This window comes from Erpetoichthys calabaricus, chromosome 17 (genome assembly GCF_900747795.2).
Source record: "Erpetoichthys calabaricus chromosome 17, fErpCal1.3, whole genome shotgun sequence".
NCBI lineage: Eukaryota > Metazoa > Chordata > Cladistia > Polypteriformes > Polypteridae > Erpetoichthys > Erpetoichthys calabaricus.
In genome coordinates this window covers 95,660,719-95,686,828 of record NC_041410.2, presented here as the reverse complement: position 1 = coordinate 95,686,828, position 26,110 = coordinate 95,660,719, and the positions used below count along the sequence as shown (strand labels likewise).

The window sequence follows — 26,110 nt, the reverse complement described above, 5'->3', positions numbered from 1 at the left end:
CACAGTTTAAGCTTTTGAAAAAGAGACAAATGTTTGTTTGCAGTGTTTGAATAACGTTCCTGTCTCTCTACAACCTCCTGTGTTTCTGCGCAAATCTGTGACCCAAGCATGACAATATAAAAATAACCATATAAACATATGGTTTCTACTTCGCGGATTTTCTTATTTCGCGGGTGGCTCTGGAACGCAACCCCCGCGATGGAGGAGGGATTACTGTATCTCTGCTGCCTAATTCCACCAAAGGTTTTGTGATGAGAACCAAACATCTTTGTAACTTGGTACTGAATTCAGAGAGTTCTTTCATAGCAGCAAATGCTACTAGCATGAACAGAACAAAAATTACCTTCAGGCCATGGTTTTGGCGGACCATTAGGTGGCTGTCCCTGCATTCCTGGGGGAACTCCTGAAGGTCCAGGTGGAGGCATGTTAGGTCCACCCATACCCGCTGAAAAAAGAAAAGTACAAAGGATCATGTTTTTTTAAGCCTAACTTCAGTTTCACACCCATATATCCTATATGAAAGCAGATTACCTTTCCCCCTCTAATTGACATGTTCTACCACAGGCAATACTTTCAGTACACACAAATGCCTCAACACAAGGCAACAATTATTCAGATGAATTATTGCAGGACATGCAATTTTGCAATTTACAGTGACCCACTAATAATAGTTTCACAGTAAACACTGTCTGCAACCTAGGATTCACATACTGCAATACAAGACAGCAGAACACCTGCAGTATACATTCAGCTATTTGTGCAATAACGCTGGCGACTTGAAAATTTACATTTAACTATTGACATATTTATTTGCAAACACTTAATAAACCTAAAAAACGTAACAGGGGGAACAGATTTCCTGCACAATGAAGGAACAATTGCTATATTACATTTTCATGTTTTATTTATAGGAAACAAAAGCATATTTATAAAGTTGCAATTAGTCCAAACAATACAAAAATACACACGCTTCATTATCCTATCCTTTCATTTTTAACATACGTACTTCACACATCCAGTAAAACCATTTACACATTTCTGTTGCTGAAATACAAGCAGGTTTAGGGAGACACAGAGTCACATAGTGAGGAAGTTCCAGGGACAACATTTGCAATCTTCAGCTCCCCATTCTTAACTACTAGGCTAACTTAACAGCATGTAACCACATCATTCCCATACAGTCGCACAAAGGAACAGACACAAGATTGCTATACACTAGAGGACATTAAAACTACAACAGAACAATTTAGCTTTTTGGTCTTAAATATAGAAAATTACATTTCCACGTTAAATGAGAGGTTAGCAAATTATGCCTGTTTTTCAAAAGATACCCCTAAATTCACTGCTCATCTCAGACGTCTCTAAAATGTAAGCAGCACTGCCATTAAAATGCAATAGCTAAACTAACTGCACATCTTCAGAGACCAGATACTTTATCTGCCAATTCTTACCATGAGGCCTATTGTAGCTGGAAGGAGTAGGACCTGGGCCTGGGCCTGGGCCTGGGCCAGGACCAGGTCCAGGTCCGGGACCAGGGCCAGGACCAGGACCTTGTCCCGGCCCAGCGCTGGGACCAGAAGGTGGAGGTAGGCTTGGCATCTGCTGCTGCATCCCAGCCATGGGTCTTTTCCCCTGCACTGCCATCTGTAGGTGATCAGGAAGGGGCTGCCCACGGGCTAGCATTTTATATGCCATTATCTGGGCTCGCAGCTGGTGGAGCTGGTTCTGATTGAAAGGTGTTGGACCTCCCCGATTTTGCTGTCCTAAAGTCTGAGGATCAGCATTATCCAATGGCACGCCTCCTGGACCAGGTGGCATTAAAGGTCCTGATGGTGGGCCATTCGCAGGTACTGGGCTGGGTGCATGTTCTGAACCTCCAAGTGGAGAAGGATAACCTGCAAATAAAAATGAAATTACACTTGATAAACACGATAAAAATACAACATCGAATCCAGCATTAGTCAACAGTGTTATGTGAATATGAATTAACCTAAAAGTGCTTTCTACATTTATTTACTTAATCCTGCCAATATAATACATCTTGACAGAGGTGACTGAATAAGGCTACTCAAATCAGTACTAGATATGGGATGATATAACACATGCTGTTATTCAAAACTAGGCCATGGATCCACATCCTGAGGTGGATGAGTTAGAAAATGGATGGATGGTTAAAAGATCAGCAGATTATAAGTAGCATTTGTAATCTAGTAGTCGGAGAGCTTTATGTTAGGTATGTTCAACATTTTATAGGCAAATGACTATTAACTCTTTTAGGGCGGATGTCGACTTTTGTCGACAGGAGGGGTTGAGGGCGAATGTCGACAAAAGTCGACATCCAGGGATAGAGGGTGACAATCAGCTGTTAATGGCAACAAAACTCACTGTCACGTCGCAGACATTCCCTCTGTGCTTGGAGGAATGCTAGACTCATTGACTCGGCAACTAATAATTGCGTGTGTGTGAGTTGCAAAATGTAAACAATGGCAAGATGGCATCAACATGTCACAAGGGAGCGAAGCGGGTGCAGAAAAGAAAACACTCGGCAGACAATGTTTTGGGCATTATCGCGGAGTCGGACTCCGATTTTTCAGAATCGGATTTTATTGACAGTGATCAGGAGATCGAACAAGAGAGTGAGAAGCCGGCATCAGCTGATTGGACACCAGCCGATGCCGCGCCAGCTGATCCGCTGCCAGCTGAGCGCATTCGCGCAGCCGATGCATCTACGGCAAGGTTCGCGTGGGAGGAATACACAGACATTGATCCGTGGGAGCCGAACTGGCTACCGGACTTCACAAGACGGCATGGCTTGCTGTTGGACACGACAGATCACCAGCTGTTGAACTACTTCAGGCTGCTCTCTCCTGATGCTGCTTTTCAGCTACTGTCAGACGAGACAAACAGGTAGGCAGAGAAATTTTTTGAATCGCGGGCTACGCTTGCATCGCATTCTCGTTTTTCAAAGTGGAAACCCACAACAAAAGACGAGATGAAGCGTGCTGCGGCATTACAAATAGAGATGGGACAGAACTGGTTATATAACTTCAGGGAGCATTGGTCCAAATGTGCTTTGTCCCCCGGTGGCTTTGGACAGGTTATGCAGCGTGATGATAGGTACGTGATGCTGCAAAGTTTTATTCACTTCTGTAATAAACAGAAGCAAATCCCATGGGGTGAGCCAGGCTATAACGCCATACATAAAGTTCAGCCCCTGCTTGACATTGTGGAACCAACATAGAAACAATTTTATCAGCCTGGATGTGATTTGTCTGTGCATGAATCTATGATAAAATAAAAGAGACACCTTTTTTCTGCAAATATATGCCAGACAAGCCCACAAAGTATGGCATAAAGGATTTTGTACTGGCAGAAGCAAGCACTGGTTTCTGCCTGAAAGTAATTACATATACAGGAAAGTATTTCTTTCAAAGAGAGAACTGTCCCTTGACAAGTCAGGTTGTGCTGGAGCTGCTTCAGGGCTATGAACATTTGGGTCATGTTGTGTACATTTGGACAATTTTTATACATGCCCAGAATTGTTCATGGAGCTACAGAGCAGAGGAATTGGAGCTTTGGCACAGTGAGGGTGAACAGGATACACATGGCTTCACAGTTGAAGCCAGACAGGCTGAAGATGAAAAGAGGTGACAAAACGGTTTTCATGCGGGCAGAAAACTTGGTGGCAGTGGCATGGCACGATGGCAAACGGGTGACTTGTCTCTCTACAGTACACACTAACAACATATGTGAGAAAGTGCAGCAACAGACAATTGAAAAGTAGGCACCAAAGCAACACATATTGTAAGCAGTGCAATGTGGCAATGACTGAAATTGGCTGCTTTGAGCGAGATCAGACTTTGCTGTGTAAAATGTATGTGATATGTATGTGAAATCATAGAGTATGCAGGCTCATACAACATGCAAGACAGTAACATTTGTCAAAAGTAAATATTTTTTGTTGATTTCAATTGCTTTGTGTTCTTTTTAAAAAAAAAGTTAGTTTTTGGAAAAATATTCAGCCCTGGGAGAAAAGAAACAAAAAAAAATTAACCCTAAAAGAGTTAAGACCTAGCTTTTTGCTACTGCTTCAATCTACGACTCTGAAAGACACAAGTTTTGATGCACCAGCTGTGTATTATGGTTTTGATGTTTTTGTTAATAAAAACAGGAAACAGGTGTTGTTCTTAGTTTGACGTTGTAAAGGATGTCTATTGCTTATGGAGCTCTTATTGTACCTTGCGAATGTTGGTCCATGGGGCTGGGAGGAGGACCCATGCCACTATGACCTGTAGGGCGCATCCCCATGCCTTTCATCTGTCCATAGCGTGGGTCGTCTGGCATTGCTTTCTCATGCATGGCGTCGATTGGCTAAAAAGATCAAAAATAGGGCTATTTAAATAAAAATTAGACATAAAATAAGCCGGAAACAACTTTGTGTTTTAATAGACAGACAACCAATTTCATACAAAATTAAAACTCTTGAATTTGCTTTTGAGTTCCAGCATTTTGATTCTAAATTCTGGAGGAAGGTCACTGGATACAAAAAGAAAAAATGTGTTACAAAGTGGACAGGTTTTTAAAAAAAAGTGCAATACACTTATTGAGGTCTGATAAAACAATGAACGTAATTAAATCAAGAACTGCATACACTGCTGCATTCACCCATCGCCGTAAATGGAACGGTGACTGATGGTGACCTAGAAGCAGTGACATCAAGACATGCAAGTTATAGTTGTCTGAAGTATCTAGATAAGCATTTCGTTAAAGTATATTGCATTTAAATATCAGGCCTTCAAGAGTGTGCCATTAAAGAACACCTGCAATACATACTCATACTGTTCATGTTGTTGTCACTGACAGACACGAGCATCTATTTCCATCATAGCCATCTAAACTACAGTAGCCTGAACTCTAGTATGCTGTATAATGTAAATAATACTTCTCTCAGTTACAGGTGTACAGTAATCCCTCGCTATATCGCGCTTCGCGGCTTCACTCTATCGCGGATTTTATATGTAAGCATATTTAAATATATATCGTGGATTTTTTGCTGGTTCGCGGATTTCTGCGGACAATGGGTCTTTTAATTTCTGGTACATGCTTCCTCAGTTGGTTTGCCCAGTTGATTTCATACAAGGGACGCTATTGGCAGATGGCTGAGAAGCTACCCAACCAGAGCGTGTATTACCTATTAAATAAAACTCCTCAAATATATTGTGAGCACGGGGGCTGTTCGCACTCCTAGAAGATATGGCCGCTCCTCAAAAAACACTGAAAGATTACCTTCACATTGCTCTCTTCCTTGCTGGGCTTAAATGTGGCTGCTTTGTCAAGCGATATGCTTCCTGCATGGTGCTTCGCATACTGAAAAGATCAAACAGCACGTATAGATTTTTGATTGTTTGCCTCTCTCTCTCTCTCGCTCTGACATTCTCTGCTCCTGACGGAGGGGGTGTGAGCAGAGGGGGCTGTTCGCACCCCTAGACGATACGGACACTCATCTAAAAATGCTGAAAGATTATCTTCACGTTGCTCCCTTTCTTGCAGCTGGTTTGTCAAGCGACATGCTTCCTGCACGGTGCTTCGCATACTTAAAAGCTCGAACGGCACGTATTGATTTTTAATTGTTTGTTTTTCTCTGTCTCTCTCACTCTCTCTGACATTCTCTGCTCCTGACAGAGGGGGTGTGAGCAGGGGGGCTGTTCGCACCACTAGACGATACAGACGCTCCTCTAAAAAAATGCTGAAAGACTACCTTTACATTGCTCCCTTCCTAGCATCTGTGTTGTCCGGCAGTGCTTTGCATACTTAGAAGCCCAAACAGACCTATTGATTTCTGATGGTTTGCTTTTATCTCTCTCTCTCTCTCTGACATTCTCTGCTCCTGACGCGCATTCCTTTGAAAAGGAAGATATGTTTGCATTCTTTTAATTGTGAGACGGAACTGTCATCTCTGTCTTGTCATGGAGCACAGTTTAAACTTTTGAAGAGACAAATGTTTGTTTGCAGTGTTTGAATAAAGTTTCTGTCTCTCTACAACCTCCTGTGTTTCTGTGCAAATCTGTGACCCGTGCATGACAATATAAAAATAACCATATAAACATATGGAGTCTACTTCGTGGATTTTCGCCTTTTGCGGGGGGTTCTGGAACGCAACCCCCGCGATCGAGGAGGGATTACTGTAGTTGCAACATGGAAGGTGGGCAAATGCAGGCTACCCTATGACAGGCACCAGTCTCGAAGTCTATGAGGAAGTTTTCAGGGACTTTCAAGCTAGCCAGGAGATCTAAACCTTGCAGCAAGTCTTTGGTTTACCCAGAATGCCATGCCCATTATATCTTACATTAGGGGCACCCACAGAAGACTGAAACCAGCATTACCTGATATGGAAAATAAGGCTTTATCCAACAACTGTCATATACTGCTAATTTCACCCTGTAATGGAGACCACAATAATCTATAGACCATTAACCTCACTGTAGTCACCACCTCATTTTTACTTACTATCAAAAATTATTTTTAACAAAAGTTTTCTTGGACTTCTGCTTTACTCTACGGAACGTCTTCTCTGCAGTCAGGGGTCTTGATGCTACTCAGTTACACTTCGGTGCTGAAACCACAACAGACAAAACAGGCGTAGATGAGCGAGTCTCCACTTTCTTGCTTAGCTTTGTCTGACTATTCTTTGTTTGGTGGGTTTGTAGTCCTCTCCATGAACTGACAGGTGTTTGTCCTCCAAGCTCCATCTAATGTGACTATGATAAGATGTTGTAGCTAGATAGTGTACACTCCAGGATATTTTCTACTTAGTTCTGTGGGTTGTTAATCAGTAAACAGCTCTGTGCTTTGCAGGAGGTCAAATCTTTGGTCTTTGGTTTTGTCAGACCATTTCCTCTTAGAATATTCTGCAGCCACAAAGCTGCCATGGTGATTAGACAGCTTTTATCATCACACCTTTGTAGTTGGAACCTGCATCCCTGCCTAAGTGTTGGAACAGTTGAATTCTGTGTGGCAGTAATAATTCATCATCCTCATTAAGTTCATCACTCCACCAGATTAATGTTCATCTGTAACTGTGATTTTCTTTATATGTTTTTAAAAGTGCTCACATTCACAGAAAAATACAACCAAGGAATCTGTATGATTAATTTGTGTCACCTTCAGTGGAATATTATTTAGCCAGGTGGAGGAAAAAAAAAAATCTGAATAAATCAACTTATTTTTAGGGTTGTAGGATGATGAAGTAGTGCTGGGCGGTATGACCAAAATTCTATATCACAGTATTTTTCAAAATTATACCGGTTTCATGCTATTCAATGGTATTTTTTTCCCCATACATGAGTGGATGTTAACCACATTTTCCACTGCAGTTACTGCAGTAGACTGGCTAAGAATAACCTATCCACTGTCATGAGCATTGTACATTGCACAAAAAAACATTTTAATGTGCACACAAATATTAATACAGGTTTGTATGGCCCCATAAAGTGATAGTTTTCAAGGCGGTGACACTAATGAAGAGAAGGATTCACACTGCATGACAGTTGCGGTCAAAATATAGAACCTTTTTATTGAAAAAATTTTGCAAACAACATATTTTCAACCATCCAAAGAGGCATTCAGACTTAGTAAAATAGCCAGAGGTGCTTGTCAAAAGTTGTATTACACTGAACATGTCTTAGAAAAGGAATAAACAGTAAATATTTTTTGTAAACCAACTACACCTTGTTAATGTTTACAGTCTCTGTCCACTGACATGTTAGCTACATGGATTGTAATGGCGTTGGTTATCTCGATCCACTGCTTGCTTTTTTTGTCGTAGGCTGTCCTTTAGCAAACACGTCTACAAGTGATGTCTGACTTGAGTGTCGTTTAGCTTTTTCAGTTTTACCTGAGGACATGGAAGGTGCCAATCTTAGTTCCATACATTCATGGTACACCAAAGCATGTTTGCGGCTAAGGTAGTGCAGCAAATTGCTCATGTTGCTGCCTCTGGCGACAACTTTAGCTCAACAGCATTTGCAGTAAATAGTTATTTGGTCTACATCCGACCTTTTAATACTAAAGTATCTCCAGACAACAGACACGGCTCCTTTTTTTGGCAAAAGTTCTTCTGTGTCATCATGTTCAACTTTATCATCTACTACAACTTAAGTTTCTGAATGTTCTCTGTCCATTTTCACTGTTCAATACCTCCACTAATGCATGTACTATGTTGCATGCATGTTTAGCGGTGTAACAGTGAAAAAGGTCCCCCCTTAAACAGTTTCCCACTGCGCCATGTTCCGAACGTTGTTTAGGCTATTTAAACTGGTATTGCGGTACAAGAAAAATCCATTTCATAACAAAAATTAAAAACGGTTTTCTGTATGAACCGGTATACCTCCCAGCACGAAGATGAAGCCAAGCAACAAACAGCACAAGCCAGGAATCAGTTGAGAACCAGGGATGTGTGAGAGAGAGAATTACTGGCTGACTGACTAGAAAAAGGAAAGGATCACCCAGAGCTCTCCTCATGTATACACAACTACAACAGACTCAAATAAAAAAATTAATTCAAACTTTAAAAGTTCTTGCTAACACTGTCACCCTAAATGAGAAGATAAATGTAAAAAAAAAAACAAAAATCTGTAAACAAGGTCTGCCTATGTAATTTTGATGTAACTGGAAACTCCATGAAATGCAAGACTTCAAAAGCAACCAACTGAAAAAGCAGTATTAACTCATCTTCCCATGAGAATCTTAAAATATTTATTTAGTGTGGTCTATGGGCAGTGCGATTACTTTGCCTTACAGCTGCATCCATATTCCAAGAACATTATACCATAAGAAAACTGGAAGTAACTTTGGCTAAGGGTCTGACAACTTGAAAACATGAGCAATCAGATCTAAAACTTTATTTTGCAAATATATATGAAAATAGCTGTACAGAGATTTAGAAAGTAAATTCCCTGTGGTTTAATGTGAATGTTTGCTGTTACTTCTAAAAAAAAAAAACAAAAAAAAAAAAACACTTAAATGTGGCTTAACAGTAAATCTGTTGTCCAGCACATTTACTGCCTCTGTGAACACACTTAACAATAGTCAGATAAGTAATAAATAAAATGCAGACAGGAACAGGTATTCACATTCTGGTGAACGCACCTGCCTTTATCATTAGTACATGAATAAGACAATAGTCTGAAAACGGAAACAAACGCTTGCCCGTTTTACTTCACACTAAACAATATTCTTATAGAGACAGATGCATTAAAGTAAATTCACAGGTGTCTTATCTTCAACAGTTATGGGGAGACTCAGTACTGAAGAATTTTTCATTGCACTGCCCTCAAGTTAATTCTGAGCTTTCCCTGAGATAACATGCAGTAGTAACACATTTTGTCCCTAGTGTGTGGGTGTGTGTGCCCAGCGGTGGGCTGGTGCCCGGGGTTTGTTTCCTGCCTTGCACCCTGTGCTGGCTGGGATTGGCTCCAGCAGACATCCCCCCCCCCCCCCGTGACCCTGTGTTACGATATAGCGGGTTTGATAATGGATGGAAGTTGTGTTTACTGTACATACTTGTACTTGCATTCAGTGTGACAAGGATGAGAATCAGCACCCTCAAATCTGATCTTCTCCCAAATGAAGTGGCTTGTTCTCTTCAGATAAAGGATGAGCAGCTGGCTGAAACGAATTGGTAAAGAACCAACAGTTCAACGGACACTGTACTTACTGGACTGGAGTTGTAAAGCTTTCAATCGAACAGTAACCCTACAGTCTCAGCTTTGCTTGTGGTCATGAGCGCCGAGTAGTGACCGAAAGAATGAGATAGCAAGTAAGTACAAATTCTGAGACAGGGTAAGGAGCTCAGCAGTTCAGGAGAATGATGGTACAACTGCAGCTTCTCCAGACTGTAAGGAGCCAGGTGAGGTTGTTTGAGCATTTAGTTTGAAAGACCCCTCGGCTCATTCCACGGCAGGTGTTTGAGGCACAACCAAATTGGGAAGAAACCCAGGTTATGCTGAAGGGATTGCACGTCTCGCCTGGCCTGGGAGCACCCGAGAATTTCTGTGGTGGGATGGGAAGGAGTTGCTGAGGGTACAATGGTCTGGTTAGTGTAACTTGGCAGGTTGCTAAACCATCCAGCAGAATAAGAATGATGAATGAATATTATCATGATAGTTATCTTAATGTTGGGGACCACAGGAAAAAAACAAAAACAAAACAGAATTACAAAAACCACTCTAATTCAAATTCTGTAGTAGTACTGTTACAAGTGCAGATGATATTCACAGAGATGATGTTCCACTCATGTACTGTAGTGATTAATGACAGATGACTACTAAAACTATTTTCACAATTATTGATAAAATACCTGGGGGTTTGCAGCAAGCTGTGTTTCACACTGTGTTTTCAGCACAGTGGTAATCCTTGATACCAGTCAGTGATTCCATTTTACTGTGCCCACTTTAATCAGCAACTAGCATGACTTTAACATATAAACTTGATATTCAAAAAGTGTTAAGTTAAAACTGTCATTTGCAGGGTTGGGGCAAAAACAAAAAATGTTTGTTTTGTGTTGCTGGATACTTAGGCAACCTGTTGAGAAACTACTATCTGCGGATGAGAAAAAGGGGACCGCTGCCTTCATCATAATAAAAATGGATATTTTGTAACATTTTTTACTTTTCTGTTTCAATAAAATGAAAATGTATAGAATTTTAACTAAGGCAAAATATTATTATGGGATCAGTTGACAATAAAATAGGCACTCGATTATTTTTTTTCTTTTTTACATTAAGTTAGATAATGCCAGAAATGTGGTAGACACACTAGCCTCAGTGAACAACAGATACCGTAGATATCTCCCTTCCTTTTGTCAGTACAAATTAATGATAACAGAATTATCCTCATGCTATTTACTGTACTTAACAGCAATATAACATGTACTTTGAAAATGGCATCTATGATAGAAAAACTTTGTTAAATTACTTGACAAATGAACATGTTAAGCATTTTGAAAAATCAGGAAAGTCTACATTCTCTCTCATCTACTATGCTATGTTCTGCATTTACAGAAGACACACACCGGGCACGTTACACCAGTTAAAATGGACCTGCATCATGGAGTGGTTATAGATTTAATGCATTTTTATTTTCTTATTTGAAATGCTATTCTGATTTGATTAGATACTGTAGTTTTATATACTGTAATCAGTGTAATGTGATCTTTACGTTCAATAAAACGTGTTTTTAAAAAGTACCCATATTACTTAAATACAAGCATACTAATGCAAAAGGCTCAACCTTGGCAATATTTTCAGAGAGTGAATGCAGCACACTGTATCATGTTTTCATCACTACCTACTGCAACATACTAATATCTGCCAAACGAAGATTAAAACCGGTCCTAGTATAATTTGTAAGTGTAGTCAGGGGTCTCATGCCACAGATCGCAAAATGGCTGCAGGAATCAAATTGTTAATAGCAGCGAACTCTGTTATTTTAACATTCACTTAAATTCTGTCTACTATTCCTATTTCCATGAATGAATCTGAATATTCTGCATTCTGTTTATCTCAAAGTATTTCTTATAGAAATAAAGTAATAAAGTGAGGATTGAGGGGTACTAGAGTACTCTGCTCCATTAATTTAATCTTTTTCTTCTGAAAAGAAAAATACACTTTTAAGATTTTCTTAATAGAACTAACATTCCTTTATTCTTTTCAAATGTTTTTTTTTTTCCCATTAACAACTCAAATTGGCATCCAATTAAGAGATCAGCTGGGGGGGTGGGGGTTAAACTTGGCATCATCACCACCACCCCAGATGAGGTTATTTTAGTGTGTGGGAAAAAAATACAAACACATTTATTGAAACACACATCCTGGGCATAACACTTCAATATAAGTATGTTGTTTCACTTCTACTAACCTTGTGCATTTGGTGCATGTTCTCCTGAGGATAACCAGATGGTCCCTGGGGTGGAAGAGGATGCCCTGCAGCTGGTGGCCCTGGACTTGGTCCCATCATGCTATGAGCTGAGCCTGGAGAGGGACCAGGACTAGGGCCCATCATACCACCAGGAGAAGGACCCGGTCCAGGGGATGGGCCAGGCCGAGGGGTCCCTCCCATCGGGGGATCTGGTGTTGACATATTCAGTTAATTGTGTAGATCAATCCACAAATGGTATCCTGTGAAATAACATTAGGAGACCAAAATTATAATGAATGGAAGTATGAAATGCAAATTTCTAAAATGATACAGTACTAATTAAACATACTATAGGTGCTGATTAAATGCTACACTCTTGTTTCAAGCAAAAAAAAAAAAAAAAAAATCTGGGGACAGTACATCAATAAGTCCCCTTCAGGTGTTCATCTCTCGATTTAAACACAATTCTAATATTCATTCCTATGTTTTCCCCTCATTTTCCTTTTAAATCAGCAATACAATGTTTTAACTTGAGTCACTTATGCATTTTTCTTTTTTAAACGTTAGGACCTTTAACAATTACAGGTTAAGTCAGACTGATAAAAGGTTACATTGCACCAAACTTGGCCATAAAATGGATATCCTATGAACATCACAAACAAAACAGGAGACACAATGCGCCCTTGGTGATGCCCTGCATCATTTTCAACATCACATAATGACATGCATGCCGAAATAATTCCTACTCTACAAATACAGGCCTCCCTTGAGGCATCATTGGTGCAACTAAACCTTAAACTAGTTGCATCCTTCACAGGACACATGATCACAAAAATATGTTGACAGCATCTGCAAGCTCATTGTTAACGTAGCACATATTTATAATAACCTCTGTTGGTCCACTGTGCCACAGTCTGGGTGGAATCCACAAGGTTCATCTATCAGCTTTAGTCTATGCCATTACGTTCATAAAACCTTTTAAAAATACACACCTTCAGTATGTCAAACAAGGCGGCACAGTCTCTGCCACCCATGCCTCACTGAAGATGTGAAACAACCAAAACATCCACGGTAACAAGTGCATTCTGAATTTCTGGCCAAATGTCAACCACCTCTGCAGTCTTATGACTACAAAGCTGTTCAATCACCACAATGACCACTTCCTCCTCCCAAGGAAAGCATCAATCCACAACACTGCTTGTTCCAAAGAAAGCATATTGTATCTGATTCTGGAATAATCCAAGATGATCTTCCACCTCTCAACTGTCTATAACCTCTATTAAGTTCCTCTGAGAACTTCAGGGTTTCATATATTCACTAGGGCCAGCCTGAGTGACTTCCATTCTACCCTTCTTGGGTTGACAAATAAATGGTTTATTAAAAATTGCCTGTACCAATCCAAAGGTCATTTGGGGTTTTAAGAGCAAAAGCAGACAAAGGAAGGAAGAATTGTATTCATTTTTACACTTGCAGTTTCCTCTCCCTTCTGCCAAATGCACATAAACGGGGTTTAAATGACATGGTTACTCATGCCCACCTGCGAACAAATGTTCACGGGAAAACTCTGAAAAAATAGTTTGAATATTTTAGTGATATTTTGTGGTTCAGTTTAAAAAAATGACAGTTAAGATATATACAGTATCTATTGTGATTTTAACAACTGCAGCAAGTTCATTTTAAAACAGTGTAATGTTACAAATGCCTTCCTAAATCACAATATTCCTTTCACTAGTGCTGTTCTCAGCCTAATTATGTTATCATTTACCCAATTCTGTGTGTACAGCAGTTCACGTATCATAAACATAGCATTAATGACACCTGAACAGCATGGGCAATACAAAAATGAAAAATGCACCACTGACCAACATGAAACTGTTACTGGATTTTGAAAACAAAGCAAAATGAGTCAGTTAGCCTGTTATGCATTTCAGGAGAGCACCCAAGTCCTGAGAATTCCAGGGGACAGCTGAATTCCTGTCTTTTGACAGCACGTTTATTACTTCCAACAGTTTTCGGATATCCTTAACACAGCTACCAGCCCTACAGGTCCAAGGAAAAAAAAAAAATCACCAATAGTGTTAGGCGAAGGCTAATGGAAATGTTAATTAAAATATTTTTTATATTACTGCAGCAGCCCTGATAATTATGTCACAGCAGGGTTTTTCCACAGATTCCACTGCTCAAAATATCTGATGTGTCCAGTGCTCTGCAAGCCACTACATGCACAAAATATCTGTGGAGTAAGGTCTATGCGACAAAATGACTTCAAAAATAAACAGACTTCTCGCATAATGCCAACTGTGCCAAGTTTTATTCAGATCTGTTAGACAAATGATGATCACATTTTCATAATCGCTTAAAAAAAGAGACACACTGCTTGATAATACAAAATATAATACAAGGATAAACTTGGCATAAAAGGTTTTAGTTATGCATTGTGTATATAAGAATGTTTAAATTTTTAGTGAAACTATTGCAGCCCGTCTCTTTACTGTACTGAAGATCACTTTATACATTTCAGTTTAGGAATTGGAAAAGAACGTTTTGCACTGGAGTCAGTCACTTGCGCAGCTTTTCATTTTCAGGCAAGCAGTTGAGAATCACCTGATTTCATGCCACTAATATTATGGGTGTCCTCAGGTAGAATCTTGCCTCAGCAAGATACATGTTAAATCTGTCACCGGCCAGCGGAACATGCACTACCACATGCAACAGTTTCACCATCAAGACCCTACATGTATACAGCCAGCAGTTGGCTTCTCAGCATGGCTGCCAGTTGGACAACTCTTTGGGACATTTAGTGTTTGTAGCTCCACCAACTTAAGTGTTTTGGATGTGAGTGCAGCCCAAAAGTCATTCGTTAGGGTATTGTTTTGGTTGTATCTTGATAGGTTCCTTGATTTTTTCTTGTAACAATGTTTTCCTATAGGGATGGTGACTGTGCCTCTTGATGGAATATGGTACCCTGCCTCAAGATAACTGATTAAGGCCTTCTTCACACGTCTGTATTGGCTTGTCTTTTTCCACTACCATAACACAGGACATCCACAGGATCCCAGTATATTCTATAGCACTCTATTCTCTTCATAGCAGTGGAATGCAATGCTTTTTAACATTCCAAAATGCTACACATTTTCTGATTAACATGAATGGAAACCAACAATATCTGTCAATTAATTGCATAAGAGTGGTCAGTTGACAGCTGTGGAGATAAAAACAAACTCCAGTCAGATGCATCCTTGGAGAAAAACTTCTGGGTGAGACCCCAGTTAATTATAAGAAAGTCAAAGACCAAAAAATAAATAAATCAGCAACAACAACATTTATTTATATAGCACATTTTCATACAAAAAGTAGCTCAAAGTGCTTTACATAATGAAGATCAGACACCGTCACAGTTGTAGAGGAGATCTCAGCCAACTAGTCGCCCACCCCTCCTGGCCATTCTACCAGTTTGTGCTGGGGCGTTCAATCTGACGACAGAATGTTTCCAACCAATGAGTCAAAGGCACAGAGTATCTCAGACAACACTTCCATGGGCAAGAGAACAGCTTGGCAATTGAGCAGTGGCACCAAGGGCCAGGTGTTTAGGGGTGTACTCACACTGGCAATTCATTCTGTGCCCGAGCATGTTTGTTCGCATGAAACCCTGCAAAGTCTAGTTCATTTGACTAGTGTGCACAATTAACAGCAAAACTCTATGGCTCTGAGGCTAGGGATCTGCTCTGGCAATTGAAAGGTTGCCGGTTCGAATCCCGAAAATGCCAATAGGGACTCTGCTCTGTTGGGCCCTTCAGCAAGGCCCTTAACCTGCAATTGCTGAGCGCTTTGAGTAGTTAGAAAAGCACTATATAAATGCAAAGAATTATTATTATACTGCACATTCAAATCTGTAAGAGGGTAGAGCGTTATCCATCTCTACATGACTCCAAAACAACCACAAAATAAGTAAAATTGTTTTGACATGCATGCGATCATCTTGTTTTGGCTTTAAACAAACTTGCACGGTCATGACAAAAGCGTTCCTGGGGCCCAAAATGTTAATCGCAGTGTGAGTGCAGGCCAGCAGGGGAATGGGGAGGGGGTACAATCACACTTGGGCACGGTACAGAACAAACTTGCCTAGTGTGAGTACACCCTAAGACTGCAACAATCATGACTGCCATCACATTTGTCAAAGAGGGAATGGTACTATAAGAACCACCACAAAATGTCACATGGCTCAACGCAATGTTTTTTTCTCTCCCTTTAACACAAAATGGCACAATGACGACCAAAAAATATTAACAATTTGCAAAAAAATTCTTATTGCAAAAGTTGTACAAGTCTCCAAAGACAACATACACAAAAACCTATTTTTTTTTTTATCTTCAGCCACTATGCTATGTTCTGCATTTACACAAAAGACACACTGGGCACGTTACATCAGTTAAAATGGACCTGCATCATGGAGTGGTTATAGATTTAATGCAGCTTTATTTTCTTGTTTGAAATGCTATTCTGATTTGATTAGATACTGTAGTTTTATATACTGTAATCAGTGTAATGTGATCTTTACGTTCAATAAAACGTGTTTGTTGTTTTAGATAGACAGTATCGAGTACGCTGGCTTCACAGCCCCAGAGGGATATTTTTAAACTCTACTTCAGTCATGGTCTGTGTGGATTTCGTGAAATTATTCTATGTCTATATGCTCCTTCAACATCAACCCCTACCACCCCAGGTGCTCTGGTTTTCAATTCATATTACATAGAAGTGAATGTTAATTTAATAGGCGACTTAAAATGATCCACAATTGTGTGCGTATATGAGTGTCCATCAATAGATCCCATTTAGGGTTGATTCCTACCTTGTGCTCGGTTCTGTAAGGATACACTTCAGCCCCCAGATACCTGCATTTGAAAAGTGGACAAGAAGCAGACCTTTAAACTCAGCATAGACATTGCTCAGATCAGGCCATGGATTTGAGAAGTTACATCACTAACTCTTGTCATGTCCCTTTACTGGATTGACACGGACACATTTTTTTTTTGTTTATTTAAAATGTTTACTGAATTCAATTTCTGACAGCACTCAAAGCCTGAATTTTTTACTTTGTTTATTATTGCATATTTGGAATAATTAGTTCTTATAAGTATGTAAATGGTTGATGGGTATGTATTTTTCACTTATTTTATTTGGCTCTGCATTTCCTCATTGAGCTTGCCTTCTGAGACATCACTAGAAAGAGCAAATGAAAACAAAAAAGATTTTCAGATCTTTCATTCTAATGTAAACAGTCTGCTTAATTTCCTTCAAAGCAGCAAGCAGCAGGACTCCTTTTGACTTTATGCACTGTAGCCAAACAATAAGGGTTTCAAATGTACTGTAATAAAACATACTTATTAATCATTTGTATTACATAAAGTGACCAGATTTTTCAGGCAACACAAGTTCCATTTGGCTCCTTGAAAATGAGTTTCTGTTATACATGTTATGGCAAACACTTACCAATAAATCATTGTTGATTTATTTACTTTAGATATTCAGGGTAACACAATCATCCCAGACAGTGCAAGTTAAAAACAAAGTTGAATAGTATGACAACATCACGCCTACCAGCCATAAACACCAGGACAATATTTAATATTGTATTTTTTTTGTAATGCAAAATAAAATAAAAACATGGCATTATGAAAAAAAGCCCAATCAGTTGCAAATTTAAAAAACAACACTATACACAAAACTCCGTCTATGAAGTCAGTTGACTGGAAAGGGGTGTGTGGTACTCTCAATATCTGTGCAAAAGGACGAAGGTCCAAGGTTTTAGTGTCCTGTTGCTTTCCTATTTTGCTATACGGTTACAAGATATGGACACAATCCAGTGACCCGAGACAAAGACTGGACTACTTCAGTACTGTCTCTCTCTTTTGGAGAATCCTTGGGTACCGGTGGTTTGACTATTTTGCTCACAGAGTCTTGAATAAGGCACAATACCTGCATTTTGAGGGAGCGTCAGTTACAGCACTACAAGCATGTGGCGCGATTCCCTGAGGGTGACCCTCATTGCTGAGGATCAAAGCGGCTGGACCAGGCCAAAGGGGAGCCACATAACACTTGGCTGTGGCAGATAGAGGGTCATTTCCAGAGTGCGGGACTGGGCCGGATGTCTGCCTAGGGGTTGACAACCAGGATCCCAAGCTGTTTCATTGTGTGGTGGGTGCAGTTACGTGTTGTACCAGTGCATGCTTCCCAACCTGACCTGATACACAAAATAAAGGACTACTCCATCCAGAAAATGGCTTTTTTTATTTTTTAATCAGTTACTTATCCCGATTTGTTTGTAATGAAGGAGAAAAATGTTTAATTTCTTATTTTTATGGCCAATGGAGATAAAGTTTCTGACACAATAGGTTTCTAAGGGTACATATAGCATTCTACTGCTGAAAAAACAGCCAACGATATCAAAACATTCACGAAAAAAAAAAATCTCAATGTAGGTGTCACATAATCCATGTGTCAGACATCCAGGAATAAGCTCACAACACCCTAAACTGATATTTTTGGCAAACATTTGTTAAATAAACCGATTCATGAAAGCACTCTCTGGAATGGGTGGGAAGAACATTCAGATAGGATCGAGTTTTTGAATTGAAGTCACTCATTCACTGCTTAAGCCATAACGCCATGGCAGCTTGTAAAATTAAACAGTTGAATTCACCTTCTGCTTATTGAAGCCCCTTGGAAATGCACAAATACAAGCCATATTTCCCACCTAATAACATTTTCACCTGCCTCTCTTTCCTAATTGTTCATCTCTTTTAGACCAATGATAATGACCGATTACTGGGAAGGACTCCTGACCAATGAGTACACTCGCCAAGTGTTCACTTGAGGATTTTTGGCAAGTGGTTTATTTAACAACATTTTTGCCAAAGTACATGTGTATGTTACATTGTCAGCATACAACCAGATGTCTGCTATATAAATTATTTGAAATGAGTAAACACATTCCTTCTCACAGGCATTTTGATACTGTTGGTCTGCCATTGGTTCCCATAGATGCCTATTGGGTTAGGAACTTTATCTCCCGCTCTCCATATAAACATACAAACACAGGATAAGACAACCAGGTTTCACTGTCCTGGGTCGTCCCTGTGTGGAGTTTGCATGTTCTCCCCATATCTGCATGGGTCTCCTTACAAGCCTGTTCAGGACTAAGCAGGTTTGAAAATAAATGACTGACTGACAACACAGGATAATTAACAAGATAAAAAAATAATTTTGAGTGAAGTATTCCTCTAATGTGGCATTTAAATTTTAAAAACATTATAATCAATCAGGTGTTCATGCACTTAATTAATCATTTTCTTTTATGCCTTATAAATAAAGTGTGGGACATTAACCCCTTGACGACACTGTATACTAATTTTAGGCTCATCACAGTCCACCATATGCAGAAATATTTTAAATACATTAAACACTGCTGGGCTTGACAGAATGGGAAGACGACCTTGAAACAGACACATCAAGCACAAGAAGCTTGAAGTAAATCTGTAAAATGGGAATAATTGTGGGAGAAGTTTTAGGAAAGAATAAGCATTTTTGCTCTTATTAAATATAACTCGCTCAACCACACCAATTTAGATCTACATTTACAAATTCCCAACCCTGATCATAATTCTTCTTAACCCTTGGAATAGCGATTTGACATGTAAGGAAAATTCAATGGTGATATTAAATTGGAAGACGCACAACGGCAGAAAGCAAAGAAGATGTTCCCAACATCTCAGCAGTACTCCCCCTTTATGGTAGAATTTCACCATGGGCTCCATCATCTCCTACTTACTGATCCCTGAGCAAAAAAGCCTTAATGGTTTCTTACTAACAAATCAAATAAACCAAAATAAGAATTTAATTGTTCTGCTTTACCTGGTTCTCGATTTGTGTGTGTTTTAGAAGGTAAGAAGGACATTGTGAGTCCATTAGTTGTTTTAAGTGGGGTTGGCAAGTAGACCAAGAAAGATGTATATTTTTATGCAGAGGTGGGGAGATCACAATCTACGAGGCTGAGAAATAATTGACTGTATGAAATGTTTTTATATCTACTTAGTTAATGAAAATTAAAAGTGAAACTGAACACTTTTTCAAAATATATGTCAGTGGCAACATTAGCTAGGATTCATTTTAATTTAGCTAAAAATCAATAGTGTTATACGATAGCATCCAACCTAATAAGAAATTAAAGTGAACAGGAATAACAACAACATTTATTTCTATAGCACATTTTCATACAAACAATGCAGCTCAAAGTGCTTTACATGATGAAGAAAGAAAAAAAAGACAAAATAAATAATTAAAATTAGGGAACACAAATTAGCATAGAATAAAAGTATGGTCCGAATGCCAGGGAGGACAGAAAAAAAAAAAAAAACTCAGGGCGGTTGGAGAAAAAAATTCTGCAGGGGTTCCAGGCCACGAGACCGCCCAGCCCCCTCTAGGTATTCTACCTAACATAAATGACCTCAATCAGTCCTCATTGTAATAATAATAAAAATAACAAAAAATAAGATAAATCTAAAGAATGAAGCAACACTTGGATAAGACTCCCTTCTCATTTGCTTTTACTAGCAAGGGTTGTGATAACAAAACATTGAGCACAACCAACCAGACCATCACCGCCTCATTAAGTCTCCAGCTCCTCTTAGTCCATCCAACATATTCCAGGTCAGCACCGACTCGTCTCACAATAAGCTATGCCCAGTATACCTTCTGTGGAAAGAGAGGAGGTGGCATCTGGCTGTCATCGGATATTATCTACTGTTAAATTCTGCTCTGTACTTAATACAGTATAGCAGTAAAATAAAAGTATTGAGGATTACTTGTGTTCTGTTCTGTTTATTGTATTGACCCCCTGCTCTTTGACACCCACTGCATGCCCCACCTATCTGGATAGGGGTCTCTCTTTGAACAGCCTTTCCCAAGGTTTCTTCCATTTTTTTCTACTACTAGGTTTTTTCGGGGGGGGGGGGGGGGCTTGGGAGTTTTTCCTTGTCTTCTTAGAGAGTCAAGGCTGGGGGGCTGTCAAGAGGCAGGGCCTGTTAAAGTCCATTGCAGCACTTCTTGTGTGATTTTGGGCTAAACTAAAATAAATTGTATTGTATTTGGTTGTTGATTCAATTGCCATCACTTACATATCCACAACTGAACCTACCAGTGCTTCAAAACAAGCAAAGCAAGTATAGCTAGCTAGAACATTTGATCCCTGGGGTGAAATCTGGCATTTAACAAAAGCTTTTTAAATAAAACCTATAGATAAATAAAAACACACACACATACTATGGACTGAACACTGATTAGAAAGAAAATGGAAAAAAAAAACCAACTTCTGACTTGACAGTCCCAGTGAGGCACTATACGGGCGTAAGGAGCCCCAGTCGTGTTTCTTGACACACTTCTGCTGAATAATTTGTTAGAGGAATGTCCGTGTCAGAGGAAGGAGGTTCAGGATTGTTCATAACAGCACTCAGTTTAGTCCCATACCTAAACCTGCCATTTTAATTAACTTGTTGATTAGGTGCCCAGCACACCACAGCATAGTAAATCACACTGGCCATCACAGAGTTATAAATGACACTGAAATTATATAATAAATGTAAGATTTTCATGGGTTCTTTGATAAAAAGAATTGCTTAACAGATAAATCACAGTAGCTATGAAAGAAAAAAATAAAAAGGATATAAAGTGAAATGTCACCCTACTACTTGTAGGTAAAACAAACTGCTCACCTTAGTCACCAACACAACAAGCTATCCACATTAGTCTTGGAAAAAATATGCACAGTTCAAATAAAAATATTTGGACAAGTCGATGTGCAAAGACCAGAAGAACAAACAAGACAAAAAAAATCTGATTTTCTTTGGTATCAGAATTGAGAAAATAATTTTCAAAATATATTAAGCTTTAATTTTAACTTGGTAGGAGTGAAAAATAACTGACTAGAACCAAAACAATTTTTTTTCTTCCCACTACAATTTTGTTAAATTACATATTATTACACAAACAAAGACAGCAGTAAAGAAAGGTGCGTCAGGGAAAGCCGCACATCGTACTGTATGCCATACTGTGAAACTGAAACATTGGCAATTATTCAGACAGGAAACGACACTCCAATTTAAAGGCAGCCTGCACGTGTGCGCAGGAACTGTCAACAGCTCATTCAAACAAATACATCAGAGAGACGGGATGGCCCCAGCATCACTCACTAGCACTTCCACAGCAGCTTGTAGATATGTTGATTTAAATAATGGCACGATGAGGTATTTCAGTATTTTAGACACACAAGTTAACAACTAACTGATATGGCACTTTCAGCTTACTCAGTTTTTTTTTTTAAATAGTGCACTTCACAGAAAACACTACAGAGTTTGCCAAGCTGCATACCGATACAGAAAACTTCACTCAGATAATCATATTATTAATAAAACTAACTAAGCTAGTGGGCCAAGTGGCAATAAAGTAAAGGAAGCTAATGCCTACAAACAAACCTAAACTATACACCCCAGTCTCAATAAAAAAGAAAAATATATAAATTCAAAACTAACTCTGTTTTAACTTTTGTTTGCACCTACATGACCCCAATTTTTTGGCATACGAAACTCTGATCAGATTGTCTCTGTGTACGAACAGCAAGAAAACATGTTATGCAATACTTGGATCAAAACTTAAGATGAACATTTGTAGGAGGATGCAAGAATTTTGAAACCAAAGTGTGTTCCCAAATCACTCTTCATGCAACACCAACACTTTCTATCAAATGGTACAAGTGAAGAGAAAGATCGGCAAATATACTACAGGTGAGATGATTAATATATACTTGCTTTCATTTTCATGCAGCAGGCTGGGAACACAAACAGTGCAGTTGTTAACGCTTCTGCTTTTAACATAAACCGTCCAGAGTTTGTACTCCATGCCTTGTCACTGTCAGTAAGGAGTTTACGTGTTCTGTTTCATAGCTGTATGGGTTTTCCTCACACATTCTCAAAACTAATGAATTGGTGACTCTAAACGGGTCCTACTGCAGGAGTGATGTGTGCATAGGTGAGCACTATAAAGAATTGATGCCGTTTCTTTCCCTGTGCCCAGAACTGCCAGGATAGGCTCCAGCCTCACAACCCTGAACTGAATTAAGCCAGTTGAAAATGTATTATTATAATGCCAGCATTAATAAATCATAGGTCTAAGCTTTCATAAATGTATTGCTACAGTTTCAGGGTGTTGCATGTGAATTATAAGGTGCAAGCAAACGTAACTGCACAATATGAAACAAAATAATCTGAAAGAAAAAAAAAAATTTTTTGGGTGTTGTAAAAAAAGCACAATCTGTCGTGACGAAATTCAACCCAAGGCACTTTACAGGTCGAGTACAGTTGCTTTTACACCTACAGTAGTCAACGCAAACACCAACTGATCAAGCGGCTTGCTCCGGTTAACACAGTAGGCCAGTGAAAAGAGCTTTAGGGTACAAACCTTTAACCAATAGGTCAAATAGTGTCAAATGTATTTTAAGGTAGCCCAATTATGCCAAATTTCACTTAGGCATATCTCTCATTGAAACGTAGGGTTTCATTTTATGTGCGCCACTCTAATTCCCAAGCATGTGTATTAGACTAACTGGCGACTTCAACCAGAGAGTGTGGTATATGCTGGCTGACAACCCATTCAAGATGGTTTCCTTTCTTGCACCCGATGTTGCCAGGAAAGTTTCCCAAGACCCCTAACTGGACTAAGTGGGGTGTGAAAACATTTTTTTTTTCCTGTCATGGTGGGATCAAGCACCCTACAGACCCGATCTGCACCAAACGAAATGGACAATATGAGCTTGATGACAAATTAATTGCATTTGTAACTCAAGACAATTAACTATTCACAAGAATAATGTATACTACCATATTTCTACTCTCGGATCATTATTAAGTGACTCACACTAGAATAACAAATTGAGTCAATGGTAGGGAAAACCAAAGGAAATGTGTGCTAACAGCCCTGCATCACACTGGTGACAACATATATGGCACCTTTTTATTGTAAATACTACAGTGAATGCTGCCTCAATTTCACTGATATAAGTACATTCTAATATGCTGTGAAGTGTTCAATATTGCAATTAATCATAAAAATGACTTCTACTGTTACAACAGCTACAGTTTAAGTGGCCCTCCCAGTCACAGTTGTGGGGTTTGAACAGACAACCCACAATCCAGAGCTTCACATGTCAAATAATTTGACTTTTTTCCACAAAACACATTTTTTTTTTTTTTTTACAAAAGCAGTTAAACCTAAGCATATTTTGCTTTACAGACAAATACTTTTGTTTCAAGGTACCACTTAACCTCGAATCACACTGGAGTGTAGTACAACAAAAAATTTATAGGCATGCCAAGGCCCAAAACAGCAGCACACATAAAAGGCCCACCTTTTGGATTTAAAAAAAAAAGTCCTCGCCTCTGAAGGTTCAGTTTATCAGTCCGATCCAAAATAAAGAGCAACGAGTCCGAACCAAAACACGTTGTACACATCAGGGGTTATGAACTCAAAGTCAAATTCTGGACAATAGTCACCAACAAATGAGAGTCAATAGATGAACCAAACAACATAAAAGACCCAACAGAGATGTGGTCCACCAAGGCTTAATAAAAGATGTAAATACAAAGCTTTAAAAAAAGAAAAGCAAAGACGATTTCACTTCGAATCTGATCTGACGTTATCACCAGATACGAGACCAACGAGGCCACCAAGAGTCCTCCGTGCTGCGGAGATGAGCCGTGGCGGCGCGGCTCCAACCCGGATCACGGTTTCATCCTCCGCTACATGCGGGCACACCACTAAAAGCGTTACAAATACGCCTCGGACTATCTCACGTTGATTAAAGGCAAAAATACCAAAAAACAAAGGACCTGAATAACAAGGACAAATGCAATCCAGGTCTCCTCGGTAACAAAGAGGTGCACAAGAGCCGGCCATGCTGGTTTTCGCATTAACCCTCTATTTGGAATGGCTTAAAAGACATAAAAGAAGCGAGAACCTGCTTATTGACGGTAGTTTTAGTTATGCACCCGAGACCCAGCAATTCGCCAGTGAACTCGCCTCGCTTCGCATGAAATTCTTCATTCATTCATTCAAACGCCGTCGAGTTGCTCAGAGGAGAGGAGAGGGGCGGGCGAATCCGGCGCGATGTGCCCAATCCAATCCACATGTAAAATTAAATGCACAAAAAGAGAAGGAAAACACAAAACAAACTCAAGCTTTGTGCGGACTTCGGTGGGGCCGAACGAAAGACTTACCGAGAGTCCACTGCGCCGAGAGGCGGCCCTGGCCCCCCACCGGCTGGCGTTTTCTTTGTGAGGACAAAGAGCCGCCAAGCGCTCCAGCTGCCTGCTCCTTTCCTCCTCTTTTTGCTAACAGTCAGTCACTCGACACGCTGTGAATCTCGCGGCCAGCCTCGAGACTGCAGCACCGCTGCCTGCCACAGAGAGCGCGATCTGCCCCCTCCCGCGGAGACACGGCCGAGTAAGCGCATGCGCGCTGGCGGGGCCACTGCAGCGCGGAATGCAGGATGCTGGTGCAGTTTGTGCAGGTGGGGGAGGGGAAGGCTGGCTGGCTGGCACAGCCGGAGATAAAAGTCAGCCGCGCTGAAAGCACGCAGTCCGCAGGCTACGCATGGCATGTGTGCTCTGTGAACTTTAGGCATCAGTGATCTACGTGAATATATACTTACTAAAACGATATAACATTATAACACATGGTGGCGTAGCTGTTAGCGTTAATGCCTTACGGCAGAAGTGCCAGCCCTGTAGTTGTAGCTGCCTGTGACGAGCTGGCTTGATCTCCACTTATCTGCCTTAAGATTTTTTCTCCAGATATTAAAAGACGTAAGTTACTTTACATTGGATTTCTGAGATGGTAAGCCTGAAGTGTCCCCTGCGATGGAGATGGGACCATGGATTGTTATGTCCCACTTTTCAAGTTTCACTGTTTCAGGGAAATCTTTCCTTTCTGAACTGAGTACAAGGCAACAAGTTACAACCTACCCTAACAAGATGTCACCTCCATTGCTATAGTCGCTCATGCACACATCCATAGTCATAATGGAAGAATTTGGAGCCTCCACCACCATACATTTGGGCTAAGCCAGTTAGAGAATGGAAGAATAATA

At 39.9% G+C, this 26,110-nt stretch overlaps 1 protein-coding gene across 3 annotated transcripts in view; it reads right to left on the bottom strand.

The window, feature by feature from the left end:
- Positions 1-26,110, bottom strand: part of smarca4a (SWI/SNF related, matrix associated, actin dependent regulator of chromatin, subfamily a, member 4a) — a 71,681-nt gene that overhangs the window by 33,815 nt on the left and 11,756 nt on the right. For 2 of the 3 annotated variants that reach the window (XM_028823943.2, XM_028823942.2), the window contains exons 1-5: positions 25,239-25,415; positions 11,917-12,176; positions 4,239-4,371; positions 1,452-1,895; positions 344-445 (exon numbers count right to left, since the gene is read on the bottom strand). In XM_028823943.2, the coding sequence (XP_028679776.2) occupies positions 344-445; positions 1,452-1,895; positions 4,239-4,371; positions 11,917-12,138 (901 nt within the window). In that variant the 5' untranslated portion in view covers positions 12,139-12,176; positions 25,239-25,415. Of the gene's footprint in view, positions 1-343; positions 446-1,451; positions 1,896-4,238; positions 4,372-11,916; positions 12,177-25,238; positions 25,416-26,110 lie in introns of those variants that run through there. The other variant, XM_051920577.1, reaches the window with a different exon arrangement.